The sequence below is a fragment of the Salvia splendens genome, chromosome 16 (assembly GCF_004379255.2).
Source record: "Salvia splendens isolate huo1 chromosome 16, SspV2, whole genome shotgun sequence".
NCBI lineage: Eukaryota > Viridiplantae > Streptophyta > Magnoliopsida > Lamiales > Lamiaceae > Salvia > Salvia splendens.
The window spans coordinates 2796321-2814807 of NC_056047.1; the positions used below are offsets into that span (position 1 = coordinate 2796321).

General features: G+C 38.7%; 3 protein-coding genes across 8 annotated transcripts; 2 read left to right on the plus strand and 1 right to left on the minus strand.

The window, feature by feature from the left end:
* The first annotated feature begins 1881 nt into the window (after positions 1-1881).
* Positions 1882-4680, plus strand: LOC121769886. Of its 4 annotated transcripts, none has more exons than XM_042166654.1 (3): positions 1882-3152; positions 3592-3789; positions 4144-4680. In XM_042166654.1, the coding sequence occupies exons 1-2, from the start codon at positions 2474-2476 to the stop codon at positions 3762-3764; spliced, it is 852 nt and encodes a 283-aa protein (XP_042022588.1). In that variant the 5' UTR covers positions 1882-2473; the 3' UTR covers positions 3765-3789; positions 4144-4680. The 4 variants fall into 4 exon arrangements, with proteins under 4 accessions (XP_042022588.1, XP_042022587.1, XP_042022586.1 ...); XM_042166653.1 differs by having other exon boundaries at positions 1886-3152; positions 3596-3789; XM_042166652.1 differs by having other exon boundaries at positions 1887-3148; positions 3592-4680.
* A 4781-nt stretch (positions 4681-9461) lies between these two features.
* On the plus strand, positions 9462-12296 carry LOC121771642 (ras-related protein RABF2b-like). The gene is made up of 7 exons (XM_042168463.1): positions 9462-9629; positions 10416-10493; positions 10573-10740; positions 10814-10862; positions 11156-11229; positions 11757-11850; positions 11974-12296. The coding sequence occupies exons 1-7, from the start codon at positions 9591-9593 to the stop codon at positions 12072-12074; spliced, it is 603 nt and encodes a 200-aa protein (XP_042024397.1). The 5' UTR covers positions 9462-9590; the 3' UTR covers positions 12075-12296.
* Positions 12297-12476: 180 nt separating this feature from the next.
* LOC121771643 (TLC domain-containing protein 4-like) lies at positions 12477-16990 on the minus strand. 3 transcript variants are annotated; one of them, XM_042168466.1, is made up of 10 exons: positions 16679-16990; positions 15499-16024; positions 15206-15389; positions 14810-14898; positions 14577-14715; positions 13986-14060; positions 13774-13895; positions 13618-13693; positions 13341-13400; positions 12477-12973 (listed from the first exon to the last, which is right to left on the minus strand). In XM_042168466.1, the coding sequence occupies exons 3-10, from the start codon at positions 15341-15343 to the stop codon at positions 12845-12847; spliced, it is 828 nt and encodes a 275-aa protein (XP_042024400.1). In that variant the 5' UTR covers positions 15344-15389; positions 15499-16024; positions 16679-16990; the 3' UTR covers positions 12477-12844. The 3 variants fall into 3 exon arrangements, with proteins under 3 accessions (XP_042024400.1, XP_042024399.1, XP_042024398.1); XM_042168465.1 differs by having other exon boundaries at positions 15483-16024; XM_042168464.1 differs by lacking the exon at positions 15499-16024 and having other exon boundaries at positions 16679-16989.
* Between the last annotated feature and the right edge of the window lie 1497 nt (positions 16991-18487).

The following is an 18487-nucleotide window of genomic DNA, read 5'->3' on the forward strand; positions in this document are numbered from 1 at the left end:
GAGTCCGTAACATTCGACCCTCCTTTAAGGGCCAACGTCCTCGTTGGTCACGGTTGGTTCTTTGCCAGGCCACCACTCCGTGGGCCACCACTCCGAGTTCTCGTTGGTCACGGCCACGTTGGTCACGACGGATTCTTTGCCCGGCCACCACTCCGTGGGTCACCACTCCGAGCGGTCCCAAACGCACTCGTTGGTCTCAGCGAGTTCGTTGCCCTGCCACCACTCCGAGTGGTTTGGGCTCTCAATGAAATCACCAATTGATACAGACCAAACAGGAGAACTCATCCCAAAAGACTAGCCTGTTAGGAGAGAGAGTCCATTTAGTCTATATACCCCACATCAGTTGTTCTCACAACCGATGTGGGAATTGAGTCCGTAACACTGCCCTAACGGGATCACCTTTAAACACGATGCTCTCTATTTCAACTTTCAAGCAGATTCTTTTTATCCTGTGTTTGTTTTTCAATAAAAATATTGCATCCTCTTTCTAGCAACCTCGTATCCATTAACTTAGAGATTAAAAGTTGTGTTCAGTTTGTTAGATAAATTAATAGTGTAATTATAATATAAGCTAGAATAATGACTATCCAGAATAAAATTGCGTGGAGGTCATATTTATAATCATTAGATACAATGGAATTTTAGTACAGTAGGGATGGAGTAAGATACATTACTAGGAAAAAACCTACTGGAAAATAAAATAAAATTAGACATAAACATTAATCACAAGTGAATATGACAATCGAACACCCTTAAATGTCATTAACTCTATACAAACGATGATTGTCGCAACATTCTATTAGACTTGATGCGATATGAGACTATTTGTGCAATGTTTGTCGATAAATAAAATCTTGGCCATATTTATGCAATAAACTTGTAGGCGCGTGAGGAATCGCCCTCAGCACACCTCGTGTTCTCAATGTTGATGCATGATGGATTTTGGTAGTCCAAAATTATTTAAGGACGAAAAAGTTAATTTACTATTCTACGAAATGTATTTTATTGTTAGTAATCTTTTCTATTTTCTTTTTTAGTTGTTTAGGGTTTATATACCTCATCTAAATCTTGCGTTTTTAATGTAAATTTGTGAGTAGGATAATAAACTAAGTTTTTAGGCCATCCACAATAGCAATAGCCCAGCAATAGCCCAGCCTTAGCCCAGCCACTGCCACATCAGCAGCACTAAAAATCCTCCTGCCACATCATCAAAACAAGCAAATAGCCCAGCAATAGCCTAGCCACTAATATCCACATCACTATTAACAAATATATACAAAATGAATTAATTAACAATCACACAATATGCGAAATTTAATTTACGAGATATATACGGGAAAAGTTTAATAATACTATTAAAATTTAAAAAGTACAATAATTTAAAAAGTACATTAATTAAAAAAATACAATAATAAAAAAAAGTACATAAAATTTTAAAAAAACACAATAATAAAAAGGAGTGACAATTCACTCCTCGTCTCCGTCGTCGCCGGAGAATACTCGTTAAAACAAGTGGTGCGAATGAAAATGACGAACAAAGTGCGTATATATAGTGTTTCGAAAAAAAAAAAAATTTATTTTTTCGCGCTAGGCGGTGCGCTGGGCGATCCGGGCGCTGCAATAGCGCCGAACGGACCGCCCAGCGCACCGCCCAGCGCCACGCAACCGCCCAGCGCTGCGCGGTTTCTCTCTCCAATCGCCCGCTGGGCGGCTGCAATAGATCGCCCAGCGCCAGCGCTCGGCTGGGCGGTCGCTGGGCGCCTATTGTGGATGGCCTTAAGAAACAACTACTCATTTCATCACACATTTTAATTTTGACAAATCTATGGTAAATTTGTGGAGGGAAGGATTAGAGTATATAAACCATGGCGATTTGTTTGTTGGTAAGAAGAAATGATTGCCCCTTTTGAATCTGGGCCTCTGTGAATTGTGACTGTGTAGTCGTCAGTCGGTCAAAATTCATAGTGTTTCTCTCTCCTGATCGATCTACCCCTCTTTCTCTCTTTCAATTTTTTTTGCCTTTTGGTTGTGGGGATGTGTCAGGTTGAATGGATTTCCTTGGCCTTTTCTTATTGCTAATAAATACTACCAACGCTTTTCCTTTCTCTCTCCCTCTTAAATCTGTCCATCACTTTTTGGGGTTAGTGCTTTGCATTAGTAGTTTTAGATTTCCACTTTTAACTTTCAAGATTGTTGATAATTTTAAGGCCGAAGCTAGGTTTCAATTGAGAGAGAGAATAGTCATTTGTGATTACTGATTACTGATTTGCAATCTGTGTTTATATATATATATATGTATGTATGTAGAGAGAGAGAGAGAGAGAGAAAGCCATAACCCATAACCATGTTTGCATTAAAATCCCTAAATCAGTACTGAACACAACGTGTTCGATGAAAAGATTCATACAGTATTGATCAAAAACTGATTCACAAAATAGCACCTTTTTTCTCTCTCTCTCTCTCTTTCTATTGCATGGATCTGACAGTAGCAAGCCAAGGTGGCGGCGGCGGCGGGGTGGTTCAGCGCGACTACAGGAAGGGGAACTGGAACATCAAGGAAACGATGACGCTGATCGAGGCGAAGAGGATGGACGACGAGCGGCGGATGAAGCGGCTGGGCGACACGGCGGAGAGGGGGAAGCCGGCGGAGCTGCGGTGGAAATGGGTGGAGGACTACTGCTGGAGAAACGGCTGCTTCCGGAGCCAGAATCAGTGCAACGACAAGTGGGACAATCTGATGAGGGATTTCAAGAAAGTGAGGGAGTTTGAGCGGAAAATCGCGGCGGAGAGAGGCGGCGGCGGAGGAGGAGGGGAGCAGGAGAAGTCGTATTGGAGAATGGAGAAAACGGAGAGGAAAGACAACAATTTGCCCTCGAACATGCTGCCGCAGATATACGAGGCGCTTGTGGCGGTGGTGGAGAGAAAAGGGCAATCAGCCACGGCGGCGGGAGGTAGTAGTGGCGGTGGTGGTGGTGGTGGGGCCGGGAGCTCTATTGGAAATGTTGCAATTACTAGTGGACATTTTTTGGGACAGCAGCATTCAATGCCGTCTCCTATTGTTCAGTGCCAGACTCTTCCTTCTCCGGCAATGCTTACGCCACAACTGCCGCCACCGGCGTCACTTCCATCTGCTCAACCATTACCCACAGTAGGTATTTATTCCTCTATTTTATCTGAATGGAAAATTTAGAACAACTAACTCTACTCTAAAAGCTAGAATGCAGTTAAAAATTAGAAAATGGACATAGGTTTTTAGATTTCTACTTACTTTCTTCACATTATTACCTTTTTTTTCTCAGAGATGAACACTAGTGTTTTTTAAGGTACAATCAATCTTATTTCTTGATCATGGGCTTATCCTTATTTTCTAAAACCCCCAACTGTTTTGATGAAAACCCTTTTCTTAGTAAAAATATCTATGCATGGATTTGACATGTCCTCTTGTAATGATCATTGCTCTATTGATAAAAATCCAATCTTGAATTTTGTGGGTTTCTTGATTTCAAGATAAAAATCCAGCCTTGAATATTTTGTGAGTTTTTTTTTTATTTCAACTGAATACATTACAAAGGTCATCCAATTCTGTGCTAGCCAGATTCCGACACGAGCGAGTACTCTGGGTCACCGGCAAAGAGAAGGCGGCGAAGAGGCGGAGGTGGAGAAGGAACGAGCGGAAGTGGCGCCGCCACGCTGCAAGAAGTAGGGTCTGCGATATCAAGGAGTGCTTCAATCATAGCAGAAGCAATTCAATCATGCGAGGATAGAGAAGAGGAAAGGCACAAAGAAATGGTGAGTTTGCACAAGAGAAGGCTCCAAATTGAGGAATCAAAGGCTGAGATCAATCGGCAAGGCATCAACGGCCTCGTCGACGCCATCAACAAGCTCGCAAACTCCATGCTTGCTTTGGCAGCCAACAGAAGCCAGCCCTCTCCCAAATAATTAATTACTTCATTAATTGATGATCAATTCTTATATTTATATTTATATATATCTATATAGTCATTTCCATTAATGGTGCATAAATGTAGAGAAAGAGGGAGCTGGCTGGGATCGATTCATTAGGTTAATCATCCAATAGTCTGTAATTAATCTTGTTATTTCATGCGTAGTGATGGATTAATTAGAGAAAATTAAAAAATGTTGGTTGCCACGTGGGAAAAGGTGATGGTCAAAGAGGGTTAGGAGTCAAGATTTCAAGTGTGGGAAACACTGCAACACCATTGCGCAGAGTGGCCATTTATGCGTTATTATTGGTGTCAGCGTTGTTGTTTTGTCAAGGGACTGCCTTGCCTCACTGTGTGTTGTGTGTGTGAATTTTTAAAATTTTTATTTTATTTATTTCAAGAATGTGAAAAAGAAAAGAAAAAAAAGGTGTTTGGCCTTTCTCTTTCCCATCACACACACCGTTGATTCTTCTCTCTCTCTTCTGCTTCTCTCTCATGGGTATTTCAGCTTTTTGCCTTTTGAGACCCATTCGTGAGACCGACTGCCACCAATATCACTGTAAATTCATTGCACCATATCGTGCACACATTTTCGAAGCTACGGAGGAATAAGTTTATCTTTTGGTATTCAATTTCATTGCATATATATGTACAATCTCATATATATTCTCATTCCTTTGTATTTACTAATCTAATGTTTTTTTTATTGTGTATTATGATACGGGATTTTGTCGAAGATGGTTGATTTAATAGCTCTACGTCGTGGCAGATCCATCACATAATTTTGAGAGGTGAAATTATTCTGAAAAATGATTTGCAACTTAAAATAAATGAATGAGAGTCGAAAAAGTCATAATTTCACAATGAATATTTATTTAATCCCAGAATGTTATTTAAGGTATTCTAATTATTAAAGAAATTCACAAATCAATGGTCATGATGTGTTTGTTCCTAATTGGATTCTGCTGATCGAGGATTGGCCATGGTATTTCAGATCGACCTTAAGGAAAATTTTGGCCTCTTGTCGGTCTTGGAGGATCAGCGACCCCCTCTTGCTCTTTAAATATGCAATTGTTAAACTGACATAAAATTTCTATCAAACTCGAGAATTTCGAAGAAAATATTATTTCCTTCGCCCTGCAAGATAGTGCAAACCATTTTATTTTGAGCATCTAAAAAGTATGCCTGTCTTTCAAGTGTCCATTTTTCCATCATAATTTTTTCACATTTTTTAGCCTTCGTTCATTTATTACCTAAACATGACTCCCAAGAGCAAACATATAAAACAAAAAACTAGTGTCTTTTCCCACATGTAAATCCAGTTACTTAACTTTTACTAGTACACTTGAGTACGTACTGTTTTGTGGACCAAGTTTGGTTTTAAATAGTTAAATTATCAATATAAGTTTTGCAATGTGTTTCATTTTTATTTCATATATATACGTGGACATTAATTAGTGCAAAATGTGAGAACGAAGCACAACTTTTATCTTTTACTGAATGACAGATCCAATAAGTTTGCTCTATTTCATGTCAACCAACAAGAATTTCTTATCACGGTTGTCATAATATTTGTCTAACATACATAGTGATAATATTATGATTAAAATGGAAAATGAAATATTATTAATTTTTAGCATAATGTTAGAGCAAGCCCTCAATAATTGCAGTAATATCATGGCATCTAGAATCCTCTTATACTGTCGGGCTGTCTCAACGGGCCCTAAAGCCCAAAGACAACGGCCCACATCTTGTTTGACCTCTTTGACCCAATCGCCTACTATGCGGGCCAGGCAAAAGGCCCTCGCATGAATTCTCATGTAAAATGGCAAATTAAAAATAGTCTTTCTATAATAAATAAATCGATTCGTTCTTATTTTCGGAATGTCTTAAGCTAAACATGTACACCAATAAACTCTTTTGATGAAAAGTTGGATACTAAGAGTAATAATCACTAATATAACTAACTTATTACACTTTCTAATTTTTCACATATACTTCAAAATTGATGAATAAAAAATCACAAACTTTTATGTAATGATTTTAGTCGCTCAAATTTTATTATATGTATATCACTATTATCTAATAGAGGAGCAATAATAGCTCCTCGTTTATCTATATCATTACTCAAACTCTTTATCTTTTACCTGAAGGAGGAACATTTTACCAATTAAACTGTATTTCATTATCTTCTTTCTTTATGAGTAAATGAATTTAACCTAAGTATTAATTTAGGAAAGGAGGAGTAGAAAGCTATAGTAGTAACTATCTTGTTGGTCAATTGAGAAATGATTTATTTTGAGGGTCAATATTTTTTGAGAATGTTTTGATGGTCAATTTTATTGTGCTATCCCCATGTAACCTCTAAAAAACATATGATTTATTTAAGAGTATCCACTATAAGACGGATACGCCCAATAGCCCCGCCCTAGCTTTGTTGTTCATAGTCCTAAAATTTTGTGTCCGCCACTATAGTGGACACCTCCAATAGCCCCCAAATTTTATAATCAACTTTCATTTTATAATGTTTCAAGTAAGTATGAACAAATTTATCGGGCTATACGTAATTAGAAGAACACGACTATACGAAGTAGAATTAAAATTAAAATTAAAATTAAGATTAAAATTAAAATTACACACTACATTTAATCTAGTACAAATCACTAACATGTTTACACTGCGCCACCACCTCCCCTACATGCCCACACTTCTTCAATCAAATCGGCCTGCAGTGTGTTATGTGATGTGGTCCTGTGCATATCACCGAAGCGTTGGATCAAATATTCATTGCACCGTGGTACGCCCATCTGGATCGGCGCGGAGGCAACACCGTGACTTGTACTTGCGCTTTCTTCCGGTGCCCATCGCTTTGCCGCAAAGCCTTCATCTTCTATTATCATATTATGCAATATGATACATGCTAACATAATATTCGCGACATCATCTTCGTGCCAAACTCGTGCCGGACACCGTATAATAGCCCACCGCGATTGGAGGACACCAAAAGCCCGCTCAATATCCTTCCTAGCACTCTCTTGTTTGCGCGCAAAATATTGTTTCTTCGGTCCAACCGGTTGGCGGACAGTCTTCACGAATACGGGCCACCGCGGATATATCTCATCTGCCAAATAGTAGGCCCTACTGTACTGCGTACCGTTGGCTACGAAGCTTATTTCTGGACCCTCCCCCCGGCACTCCTCGTTGAAGAGCGGCGATGACTGAAGAACATTGATGTCATTGTTCGAACCTGCCACACCGAAATACGCATGCCAGATCTGCAGACGGTAGTCTGCAACGGCTTCCAGAATCATCGTTGGATGTTTGCTTTTGAATCCAGTAGTGAACTGGCCTTTCCATGCCACGGGGCAGTTCCTCCACTCCCAATGCATGCAATCGATGCTTCCTAACATTCCTAGGAACCCGTGCATCGAACCGTGCATATCCAGTAGGCGCTGACACTCATCCGGGTTGGGCTTCCGTAGAAACTCCCCACCGAAAATTTCCCGGATCCCCTTACAGAACTGCCTGAGCACTGTGAGGCCAGTCGTCTCACCCATCTGTAGGTATTCATCGAACATGTCCGCTGGTCCGGCGTAGGCAAGCTGCCGGATTGCAGCGGTGCACTTCTGTTAGGTAGACAGCCCAATCCGACCAGCCGCATCACGCCGGAGAGTGAAGCACCGGTAACGCTCCGCCAAATTCGTCGCTATATAGTTGAACAGCCGTCGCGACATCCTGAATCTCCGGCGGAATATCTCGGGTGGATAACGGGGGTTATCCACAAAGTAATCATCCATTAGACGATGGTGCGCACCGATGTGGTCTCGTGGGATTGTCCGCTGATGAGTAATGGCACGAGGGATCGCATCCTCCGCATTCTCCGCCTCCTCCGCCAAACGGGCCGCTTCCTCCTGGGCGGCCTGGTGTTGCACCTGTTGAATCAGAGCATTCCAGCTGTCTTTCCACAAATTGTTCATTTTCGACCCCAAATTGTAGTGAGAGAAATTTTTATAGATGTAGAGTTGGAATGGTGTGAAAATAATGAATGGAGTGGGGTGTATTTATAGGTGAATTGAAATGTAAAAAAAAATAATTAAAATAAAAAATCGGCTATAGCCGCGGCTGTCGGTGCAGCCACTATAGGCGCCGCGCCTATAGCCGCGTCCGCCCCCATTTCGCCGCGTCCTCGCCCCGGAGTCGGCCGAAGCCCGTCCGCCCCCCTACCGCCCCCATTTCGGTGTCCGCCCGCGCTCTCCACTATAGCCGCCCGCCCTCGCCCCAACCCGCCCGCCCTCGCCCCAACCCGCGGCTATAGCCGCGTTTGGGGCGGAAGCGGGGCGGTTTATAGTGGGAAGGGTGTCCACCGCGGGGGTGGACGCGGCGGCTGGGGGGAGGGGCGCCGGACGAGGAATCGCCGGGTGCGGGGCGAGGACGCGGCGGGGGAGGCTATAGCCGCGCCTATAGGCGCGGCGATTATAGTGATGAGAAGTTCCGCCGCGGCGCATGCGGCGTGAACTAATTTTTTTTTTCTTTTTTCCTCTATAAATACCACTTCCCACCACCTATTTTTCACCATTTTCACAAAATCCATCCACTCACAATCTACACATCCACCCTCTAAAAAATGCACCGAGGAGACGACGAATCACACGAATATTCGGCCCTAATTACCTCGTATTCTACTTATTTACACTGCGATTATTTAAATTACACTTGATTGAAACTAAAAAATATTTAAAAATGAAAATTGATTATAAAATTTTGGGCTATTGGAGTTGTCCATTATAGTGGCGGAAATAGAATTTTGGGGCTATGGACAACAAAATTGCTTATAAAATTTGGGGGCTATTAGAGTTGTCCACTATAGTGGCGGAAATAGAATTTTGGGGTTATGGACAATAAAATTGGGGCTATGGATAAAAACTGAGGTGAGGCTATTGGGCGTGTCCGCCTTATAGTGGACACCCTTAATGGATACCCTAATGGCTTACAAAATCATTGTGTCACCTGGTATCTAAATCGAATTCTAAATATGAACTTATTATGTAAGATGTTTGTCGGTTGCGATTATTTTTCAAGATTTTTTAAATTGTGTAGTGGCTTCTAGAAGAAGGTAGGCCATAAACTTGAAGTTAGGCCCCTAAAGTCTTAACCCTTTACATTTATATCCCCTATGTTTTATTCTTCTAAAAAAAACTACTCACAAGCATATTATATAATGAAAAATTTCATAGAGTATGCATTTTTTATGTTCAATATAATTCAACATTTAACAAACGCATTAATTTTGGAATATATTTTGAGAGGACAAATTGCGTATTTTCTTTCAGTTTACTATACAACAAAAGTATCTCTTTATTCTCCTTATTTGAAATTTTCAAATGCACATATATATCCATGAAATGATAAATAGGCGAGTAAATGGGAAGGGCTATTTTGCAAAAAGAAATCAATTGGAGGGGTCATTTGGTAAATCTCGAAAATTGGGGGGTCGTCTCCTACCTTGGCAGTCAACTGATTCATAACCATTGCAAAACCACAACGAAATCCCTTCATTTCAATCAAATTTTGTTCGGACCAATTCAACTGCGAGGTTTCAATTGCTACTCCGCCGGATTCGTTTCCTTAATTTTCCCTAAATTCCTAATGGCGTCGAGCGCAAACAAGAACATCAACGCCAAGCTGGTTTGTACTTTAATCCGATCGTGTCTACCTTTTCCCCAATATTATACATCTATTTCAGCTGCTTACTTCGTTGAAAATTTACAAATTTAAACCCGTGGTTGATTTAATTTGTCACGAACATGATGTTTTGTTAGGTTTCCTGCGAATTTGAGTTTTTTTTTTTATGTTTTCAGCTGTAGGTATTAGAGAATTGTATCAATTTGGATAATTAGGCTAATCGCGGGTTATTTCTGAATCTCTGATGTGAGAAATCTTTTGCCAGAGCTGTATAAATGATCTGCTTGTCTAAATTGTACTACTACTAGTTAGCTATTAGCCTTCTGAATTGTTTTATGTATATTTATTAAGGTGTTGCTTTTATGCATTAACTGCTGGTTATTCAATTCATTTCATTGAACAGAGAAAAGATTAATTCAAAATAGTTTGGTTGTCCAAAGCCAAAACCATGTTAGATGAGGTTTGAGCAAAGCAAGTACTCCATTGAGTTCTTTTTTGTTCTATTAATTTCAATTTTCAAGAGTGAATTTATTCGATATGTCGATACGTGTAAATCGGCATTTATGAGTTAGAATTGGTAGTTCTTTTCTTATGATAAGATCGCAGATGAATTTTTAGAGATGATTTTTTGGAGGATTCGGTTACCTTTCTGTTTCCTGTGGGATGATGTGTTATTCTTATGTATTTTGCTCCCTATGTTTCAAGAGGTTCTCTTCTGACTAGTACATTTTATTTAAAGGTTTTATCTGAAATTTTAAATGAGGTTTGTTGAATTTTCTCCTATTTTAGGTACTCCTAGGAGATGTTGGAGCCGGAAAATCTAGTCTAGTGTTGCGTTTTGTGAAAGGGCAGTTTGTTGAGTTCCAGGTGGGTATATGACTAACGTCAAATATTGGATATTGCGTCTTGTGGGCTCTATTGTGACTCAGCTGGTCTGATGTTTTAGGAATCGACAATAGGGGCTGCCTTCTTTTCACAAACAGTTGCCGCGAATGAAGCAACTGTAAAATTTGAGATATGGGATACGGCTGGTCAGGAGAGATACCACAGCTTGGCTCCAATGTATTACAGAGGGGCTGCTGCAGCCATCATTGTCTATGATATCACAAATCAAGTAAGTCCGACTGGTTAACATGAACAATAGAACTAAGAAATGGGTTCTAATTACATTCTTGTCAACTTTGTAGGCCTCATTTGACCGAGCCAAAAAATGGGTTCAAGAGCTTCAAGCACAAGGTACTTTCATTATTGTCTTAGTTGTAAAAGCTGATTGCAGCTTAATTTTCTTTTTCTAAATTTTTTATATACTAATAAATATCGTTGAGTAACTTGAGCTTATATCAGAAAATGGACACTTTTAAATTTTAATGTACACCTCTTAAAGGAAAGATGAACTTCCGTATAATATTATTGAACTCCATTATATCTTGTTACTAAGATCATGTTATGTAGACATGATCTTGAATTCAATGTGCAGTATTTGCCTTATAATCAATTTTGTAAGTCTCTCTTTTGCTTTGTGGTATAAGGTAATCCAAATATGGTTATGGCACTTGCTGGGAATAAAGCAGATATGTTAGATGGACGAGCGGTGGCACCTGAGGCAAGCATTTTTCTGTCTACTCCTTCATTTTATGTGAATATGGAGCCTTGGTGTTCTGAAATTTTTTTAATAGAAAAAACATGGGAAAATGTTTTCTTCCTTTAGTTTTCAAGATACATCCAACTTTGCTACCATAGATATTCGAGGTTTTTTTATGCCTCCTATCTACTAGCATAGAACGTACGGAGTACATCTTAAATACCTCACATCAATATGGACCAAGCTTTGGGTACTTGAAAGTTTTTAGGAATAATGGACCAAGCTTTGGCATGAGAAAAACATTCAAACACCTGCTTCTTCCATCTTGGTGCTAGAATTTGCAGGAGAAGTGGCACTATAATTTCCCCTCATTTTGACCAGTTCATACTTCATATTAGGCTCGATATAGTACGAACTTATTTAGATATTATCTTTTTTCTTGAGTTGAAATCAAGAGCATATAATTATATGATAATTATCCAACACTTTTTGGTCTTCAAATGACAGCATTGAAGTTATACTTAATATGGACTTTCCTTGTTTTGCAGGATGCTCAAACTTATGCCCAAGAGAATGGTCTTTTCTTCTTGGAAACTTCTGCAAAGACAGCAGCCAACGTTAACGAAATCTTTTATGAGATAGGTAAGCATTTCATTTTCTTTAACTAGTCCAGACGCATTCTGTGTGACAGAGAGGGAGAGGCACAGTAACAACTCCTTTGCATCACTCATTTTCTTCATTTAAACTCGTGTCGTGCTTTTACAGCAAAGAGATTGCCACGGCTGCAGCAGACACCAAACCCATCAGGCATGGTCCTCGTGGATCGACCAACAGAAAGGGCAAACAGTGCTTCTTGTTGTTCTTGAAAAGTCGATCATATAAAGACATCGAATCGTGTTGTGTCCATACTAGTGAGATTAATTCGTGTGTGCCCTCCAGATTTGTACATGAGTTCAACTTTCTATATACACTTCCCATGTAGTGAAGAGCCTCAGCTCAATATGTTATTACCGAACATGAAAAGTCTGTTTCTTGTATTTGACTTTTTCCTGCATTTATAATATTCTCAGCCAAGTCCCCATTTTTTAGAAAGTCAGTCAAACTCTGGGAACTATAGATATCTTTTAGACATCCCAACAACCAGTATTGTTTGAACATAAAGTAGAATTAAAAGTTTGGAAAATGTACTAATTTATGTTCCATGAATGGTGTCTGCTATAATTTGGCCTAAACGATGTCTCTACTCTGTTACCTCCTCTTTCGCCTCGTTTCGAACAGCCAAAAAACGATGTTTTACCAGTGACTCAAATACAGACAGAATGTACATATAGAAAAGTGCTCTTTACATTCTCCCCTACAGATCTGTTTTTCCTGCTCAATATCAGCCACTATACAAGAGAGAGAATTAAATGTAGAGAATCATATCATCTCTTTTTTGTCTTTAGACATGGAACGTGGTCGGTTGGAAGTATTGACAGCATGTTGATTTCCAGCACCAAGTGTGTGAAACCTATCTGACTTTTGTCTATGTTGTTGGACCTTCCTCTTTCCCTCCGAATCTGAGTCACTAATCGCACAAAAGTCGGGGATGTCTACAACATTGCCATATCCTGGTGAAGTAGTTTACTACAGATGGTCACGTCTTTTTCAATAAGTTCTTCTTCAAACCCTTGAGGATCTTCCCAAACCACATCAAGTTCATGATCGCGAGTGCCACAGGTACAACAAACACCAGAAGAGAACCAGCAGTGTGCATCCTCATTACCTGCACATAGTTTTGTGAACTATATTAGGTATCTAGCCAGATTTGTTTCTTGCAAACAAAACACGGTAGAAATTTTTTAGGGTGTCTGAGACTAGATAGCATGGGAAATCAATGATTTCCTTAAAGTTCATCCAGTACATTTTTATAAATGAGAGACGATAGGAAACCTTCAATTTCAAAATACTACGAATAGTTAAAGAATCATCAGTTACATAGTGCATGTCAGATGCTCTTAAGGAGAATGCCAAGGAAAATGGAAAATAATACAGAGTTCTAGAAGATATCTGTGAGGAGATATCTTACTTGAAGAATGAAATGTGATAAATAACAGATGTCACAATGAGAGGAAGGTGTGTATAGTGTATACCTGGTTGTGGTGAAGATAGACGTGGTAGAACATGTAACCAAACAAAAGAATTCTTGCCACCTGCATTTCCCAATAACAACATCATGAAGTGATTGTTTAAATTATCACTACAAAATGAAACAAGAAAAGAAGCTTCACTGTCGCAAGAGATCTAATTGATTCTATTTTAACCATAGGGTATCAATCATGTACGACACAACCAATTCTATATACCTCTGTCTAAATCATCTAAATTTTACATTGCAAGTAAAAACATAGAAGTATAGTAGTGACTTACCAACCAACTAAAAAATATAATGACTCCGTTGATAATATATGCACTGGATCTCTTCAATCCAGATACATCAAGATACCTGCCCAAATTTGAAGGCAAATTATTGAGAATTCTAATCAGTTTTCCCCCTGTTCCATCAGCTTCTGTCCGGTAACTTACCATCTAATATTGATCCAAGGTGTTGTTACCTCCGATATCAGTATCATAAATGTGTAAAGCTGACCCTCCCCCATATACATTGCATATGCAACTGCAACTGCCGCAAGCGAGTGATGGAGAAGCTGGGAATAAAAAGCACATGTTCAAAGTGAGACAGAAGCAGTGGGGCAATACATTAAGTCTAATCATTTGCATTCTAGCAGCTTACTTACATACTCAGGTCCACCCAAAGAAGGATACCGCCAACAGATCATCGCAAGATCTGACAAGAAGTATCCAACAGATAACTGCCAAAAAATCACAAAAGCAAACAAAGAAAATGATTACACGGGCCATGGCAACCCACCACCACATATATCATCAGAACTGAACAATAACCCCCTAAAGTAAAATGCTTCACCATCAAATTTTATTCAATGAGTAAAAATATGCTATTAACAATACTAGAAACTGTGAATGTGGTCCTTCTCAATTTGATGGCAAATAGTATTAAGATCATAACTCAATAGAGATTAACGAGTAATAAAGCCTGGCTGTTTCCCCAGAAAACTGTCAGCAAAAATATCTTAAACTATATGTTGAGTAAGGCATGACCAAAAAGGACTGGGCCAATTCAGTTGGATATAGGAAGTGATACTTGATCGAAATGTAGCATATGTTGCTGAACTAAATATCTATCAAGAAATGCAGCATGTCTAAGAAGAATAATAGAAATTAAATTAAGATTTTAAAAGCCATTTCACATATTACGAAACCTTTTGTACTAATACAAACACAACAGAATAGACATATCAGGAACTTACCCCAAGTGCAAGTGTTGAGATAGATGAATTTCTGAATGTAACTAATCCAGAATGATTTTTATCAGAGAAGAGTTCAGACCAGAATACAAAGTACAAAGACATAATCGAAATAAAAACAGCATGAAGAGTGGAAATGCCACTGCAAGAAAGATAATATAACAACCGTCAGCAGTGTACCAAACTAAATACAAATAAAAAGACAAAACTCAATACAGCAGAGAAAAGTAATTCACCGGTTATTCCACTCCGTCCTTTGAATCTTGGTGAGGGCATTATAATTTCTGGAATAAAACGTGCTGATTATCTGACTCAGATCATAGGCCTGCCAGATGGCCAAAGAATGACTTTCAGTAGAGTCTTGGAACCAAGAGAAAGCCGAAGAAAATACATCAAAACGGAAAACGTGATATTTTTCAATGTTTCATTGCTGCATAAAGAATTAGATTTTGCTAGATGTAGTCCTAACCTAAACTATGGATCTATGGTTGTTCCTTTTATACGATGCAAAACAGAATAAGTGCAGGACATTCACACTCAATCACTACAGCTTCCAAATGTAAGAGAAAACGATCTGGGCTTTAAAACTAGTGATGAAGCAAACTAGAAGCAATTGGGAAGGACTGACATACCAATTTGCAAGTCAATATTCCAAGAACAATAGAAGTATATGGAATGTAAGGATCCGCTAGTACATAGTTTTTGACCAACACACCAGCCTGGTTTTGATAAGCTTTAAGTGTCCCAACAGTTCTTAAAGTACGCCCCATCACTCTGAATTACTGTACCTTATAGGACTTGATAATACCCTGTCTCCTGAAATCAAATTCACAGATTCAGACTCGATACATAACCAAATCTACATATGGATTATTGTAAACAAAGAAGAAAAGAAACGAAACATTAAACCTATGGAATGGCACACCTTTCACCAACACAACAAATAGCCTCTACGTGCTTAATCCATTATAATAACCTCAAACAACAACCAGCAACAGGGAAAATATAGTATTAACAATCAAAGTTAGCAAATGAAAAGACAAGCACCATCCTTCCAAATGAACGAACACAGAAACTATTTGACCTAATTTGAAATGAGATTTAAAAAGGATTTATCAAAGTCTATTGAGCCTTGTTAGATATAGCTATCAAAGGGCGTAGCGCAGTTGGCAACGGAGGGGCAGATCTTGCTGCAATGAGCCTGGGTTCGAATCTCACTGCTGTCGTGTAGTTGCTTCCATCTCTCAGGCACCAGTGTGAGGCCTTGGGGGATGGGTTTCTGGCAACAGTGGGTTAAGGCCTCCCCCTTAACGGACTACTGCGTACCCTGATTGAACCCCCTCACATGATGTCGGGCCGGAGTGTGGGGGCCGCCAAGGCGACGGAATCGCCTTTTTGCTGCAATCAAAGGGTCTTTTGTGCAGTTGTTTTCATGTGCTTATTTCAAGAGTCTGCAGCATTTGCCAGAATTCTTGGTGTACCATATCATCAATGCACATAAAGGAAGTGCATGAATTAAAGTTGCACCAATTAAAAGGATGCCATCATGTGCTTCTAGAACTACATCACGCAGTCAATATATGAAAATATGGAACAATGAACAACACAAATAAGGACCACCTATTTCACTGACATTAACTAATATCTACCTCTCTCCGCATAGAAATGCCTAGTCAAAACACAGTACACACTGTTCGGATTCAAAACCATAACCATTGACATTCATATCCTTTATATGCAGAGATCATTACAAACAAAACTCATAATCTCAGACCAATTGCTATTCTAATCCTAAAATCTCACACACCGAAACCTATTGATTTTCTTAGAGAAACCCTGATCTGGACCAGTGTGACAGTGTGAAGCTCGAAAACCCAAAAGTACACAATCAGTTGCAGGATGTACAACACTAGATCAAGGTGATGCCGTTAACCCCCTTGCCGCCGAATCAAGTAAAAACACACAAATCTCAGCAAATGCAGCTGGAGATCACAACATTACTCAGCTCAAAACTCATTAAATTCAAATTATAAACATCTCAACAGCAAAAATCAGAAAAAAAATGAAATATCCAAATAGTATGCAGAAAAAAGTTTTAGCAATACCTAATAATTTGAAAACCCGCAAAAACCCCTAGGGCAGTCAATCGCATTCCGCATTCAGCCAGAGGTGGATATGGATATGATCTGTGTTTCTTCCTGGGTTTTGGAAAAATATTGACAAAAGAGAAGCGAATATTGGGGGGAAAAGAGAGTATGGAAAGTGAGAGAGAGGTTGTTGAAGTAAGCACGAGAATGGAAAGCAGAATCGATGCAAGATTATCGAGAAAATGGTAAATGCGTGTGTGCGTGAATTCGTGAATGCTGCTTCTTTTTGGTTTTCTCGGTTGGGTGCTCTGTGTGTGAGAGATAGTGAGAGAGGTGAGAGAGATTAATAATGTTAGTAATTAATTAATTAATATAATAATTTATTAAGGTAATAATCCCACTAAAGAGGTGGTTTAGGAGAAAAAATTTCCAAAGTCAAGGAATACCAAGGTGGTAATCCTATTACCAATAAATTTTTAACAAATTGGAAATACTTTTTATCTCCAATTCCAACTAGATACATGATTATATATTTATTTCTCATCTTCCCATATAAAACGACTTAGGAAAATAGAATTGTTGTTAGTATGAAATGATAATGCACAAACCTAACTGAAGTAGTTGCATAACATGACGCGTGAAATTTATTGATTAGATGTATATAGGCTGTCAAAATATATGATTTAACAATAAACAAAATAAATGGCAAAAACGTGAAGCTGTATTATACTATTATTGCTGATTATTTTTGTACGAAGAATCAATGATTTTAGCACATAAACTTTGGTGCACTAATATTAGAACGATGACACTCACGCATCACTGATTAAATTAATAATTCAATGAACATATAAAAGAAATAAAAGTTGGATAGTTACCTCATGACATGTCCCACAATGTTAGGCTTAGATTAGATAGCACGAAACTGAATGCTTCTTTTGTCACACTATTCCGTTTCCCATACCAAGAAATGAGCAAATTGATACTGGATTGTAAGCAAAGCTACTTGCATGTACTCCTTGCTTGTCGGTTTGTACTTTTCTTCCCTCCATTTAACCTCAGCAAAATAGCAGTACTCGATATAAAAGTTTTGGGATTTTTTTTTTTGGCGACGAAGGAATGATATTTTGTTTTTTGAAAAAAATTCAAAATGTAATGTACAAAAGTGGCTAGATTGCTGGTGGTGCATGCTATAACTTATACCTATGAGATCGACTAGTATTATGAATTTCACTGATAAAATACTAAAATGTTGTTATGTTTTTTATTAGTTACTTTGAATTTTTTGATGGAATCAGGCGTCAAGTTTGATTGATTTACTTTTTGTATAACATTTTCGATTTGATTGTTGCCATAGATTGCTTGCAACTCAGGTTTATTTATCAAAAAGTCCGTAGAAGATCGATTTTAAAAATTTGGGTATACTTTTTAAGGATTGTGATCAAGATAGAACCATTCTTAAACGTAGAACCATTCTTAAACGTAGAACAAATGCCGAACGGAGGTCGTTAGATCTTTTAATCCAATGGTGTTGATTTGCACAACAACTTCCCATTACAACCAAAACTATTATTAATGGGTGAATGCAGAGAAGTGAAAAAATAAAGCATGCATGGACTCTTCTTCGTTTCATTCATTCTTCCATCAACATGTGAGTTTTTTCACATGTTGAGTCTGGAATGTCGTGAAAACATAGTCTAATATGTATGATTTTTAATCTTGACCGTCATTTTTTCCTCATCCAATGAATAAAATATATAGAGTTCTAGGTTCTACACTTAAGAATGGTTCTATCTTTAACGCAACCCTACTTTTTAAAATGCTAAC

Bases quoted from the DNA above. Each gene is read 5' to 3' on its own strand.
- LOC121769886 (XM_042166652.1), top strand. From the start codon at position 2,474: ATGGATCTGACAGTAGCAAGCCAAGGTGGCGGCGGCGGCGGGGTGGTT. The intron at 3,149-3,591 runs GTAGGTATTTAT...ATTCTGTGCTAG, and splicing joins CTGCTCAACCATTACCCACA to CCAGATTCCGACACGAGCGA.
- LOC121771642 (XM_042168463.1), top strand. From the start codon at position 9,591: ATGGCGTCGAGCGCAAACAAGAACATCAACGCCAAGCTG. The intron at 9,630-10,415 runs GTTTGTACTTTA...CTCCTATTTTAG, and splicing joins AGAACATCAACGCCAAGCTG to GTACTCCTAGGAGATGTTGG. The intron at 11,230-11,756 runs GCAAGCATTTTT...CTTGTTTTGCAG, and splicing joins GACGAGCGGTGGCACCTGAG to GATGCTCAAACTTATGCCCA.
- LOC121771643 (XM_042168466.1), bottom strand. From the start codon at position 15,343: ATGGGGCGTACTTTAAGAACTGTTGGGACACTTAAAGCTTATCAAAAC. The intron at 14,061-14,576 runs GTAAGTTCCTGA...ATTTTTTGGCAG, and splicing joins TCTCAACACTTGCACTTGGG to TTATCTGTTGGATACTTCTT. The intron at 13,401-13,617 runs GTAAGTCACTAC...TGGGAAATGCAG, and splicing joins TTATATTTTTTAGTTGGTTG to GTGGCAAGAATTCTTTTGTT.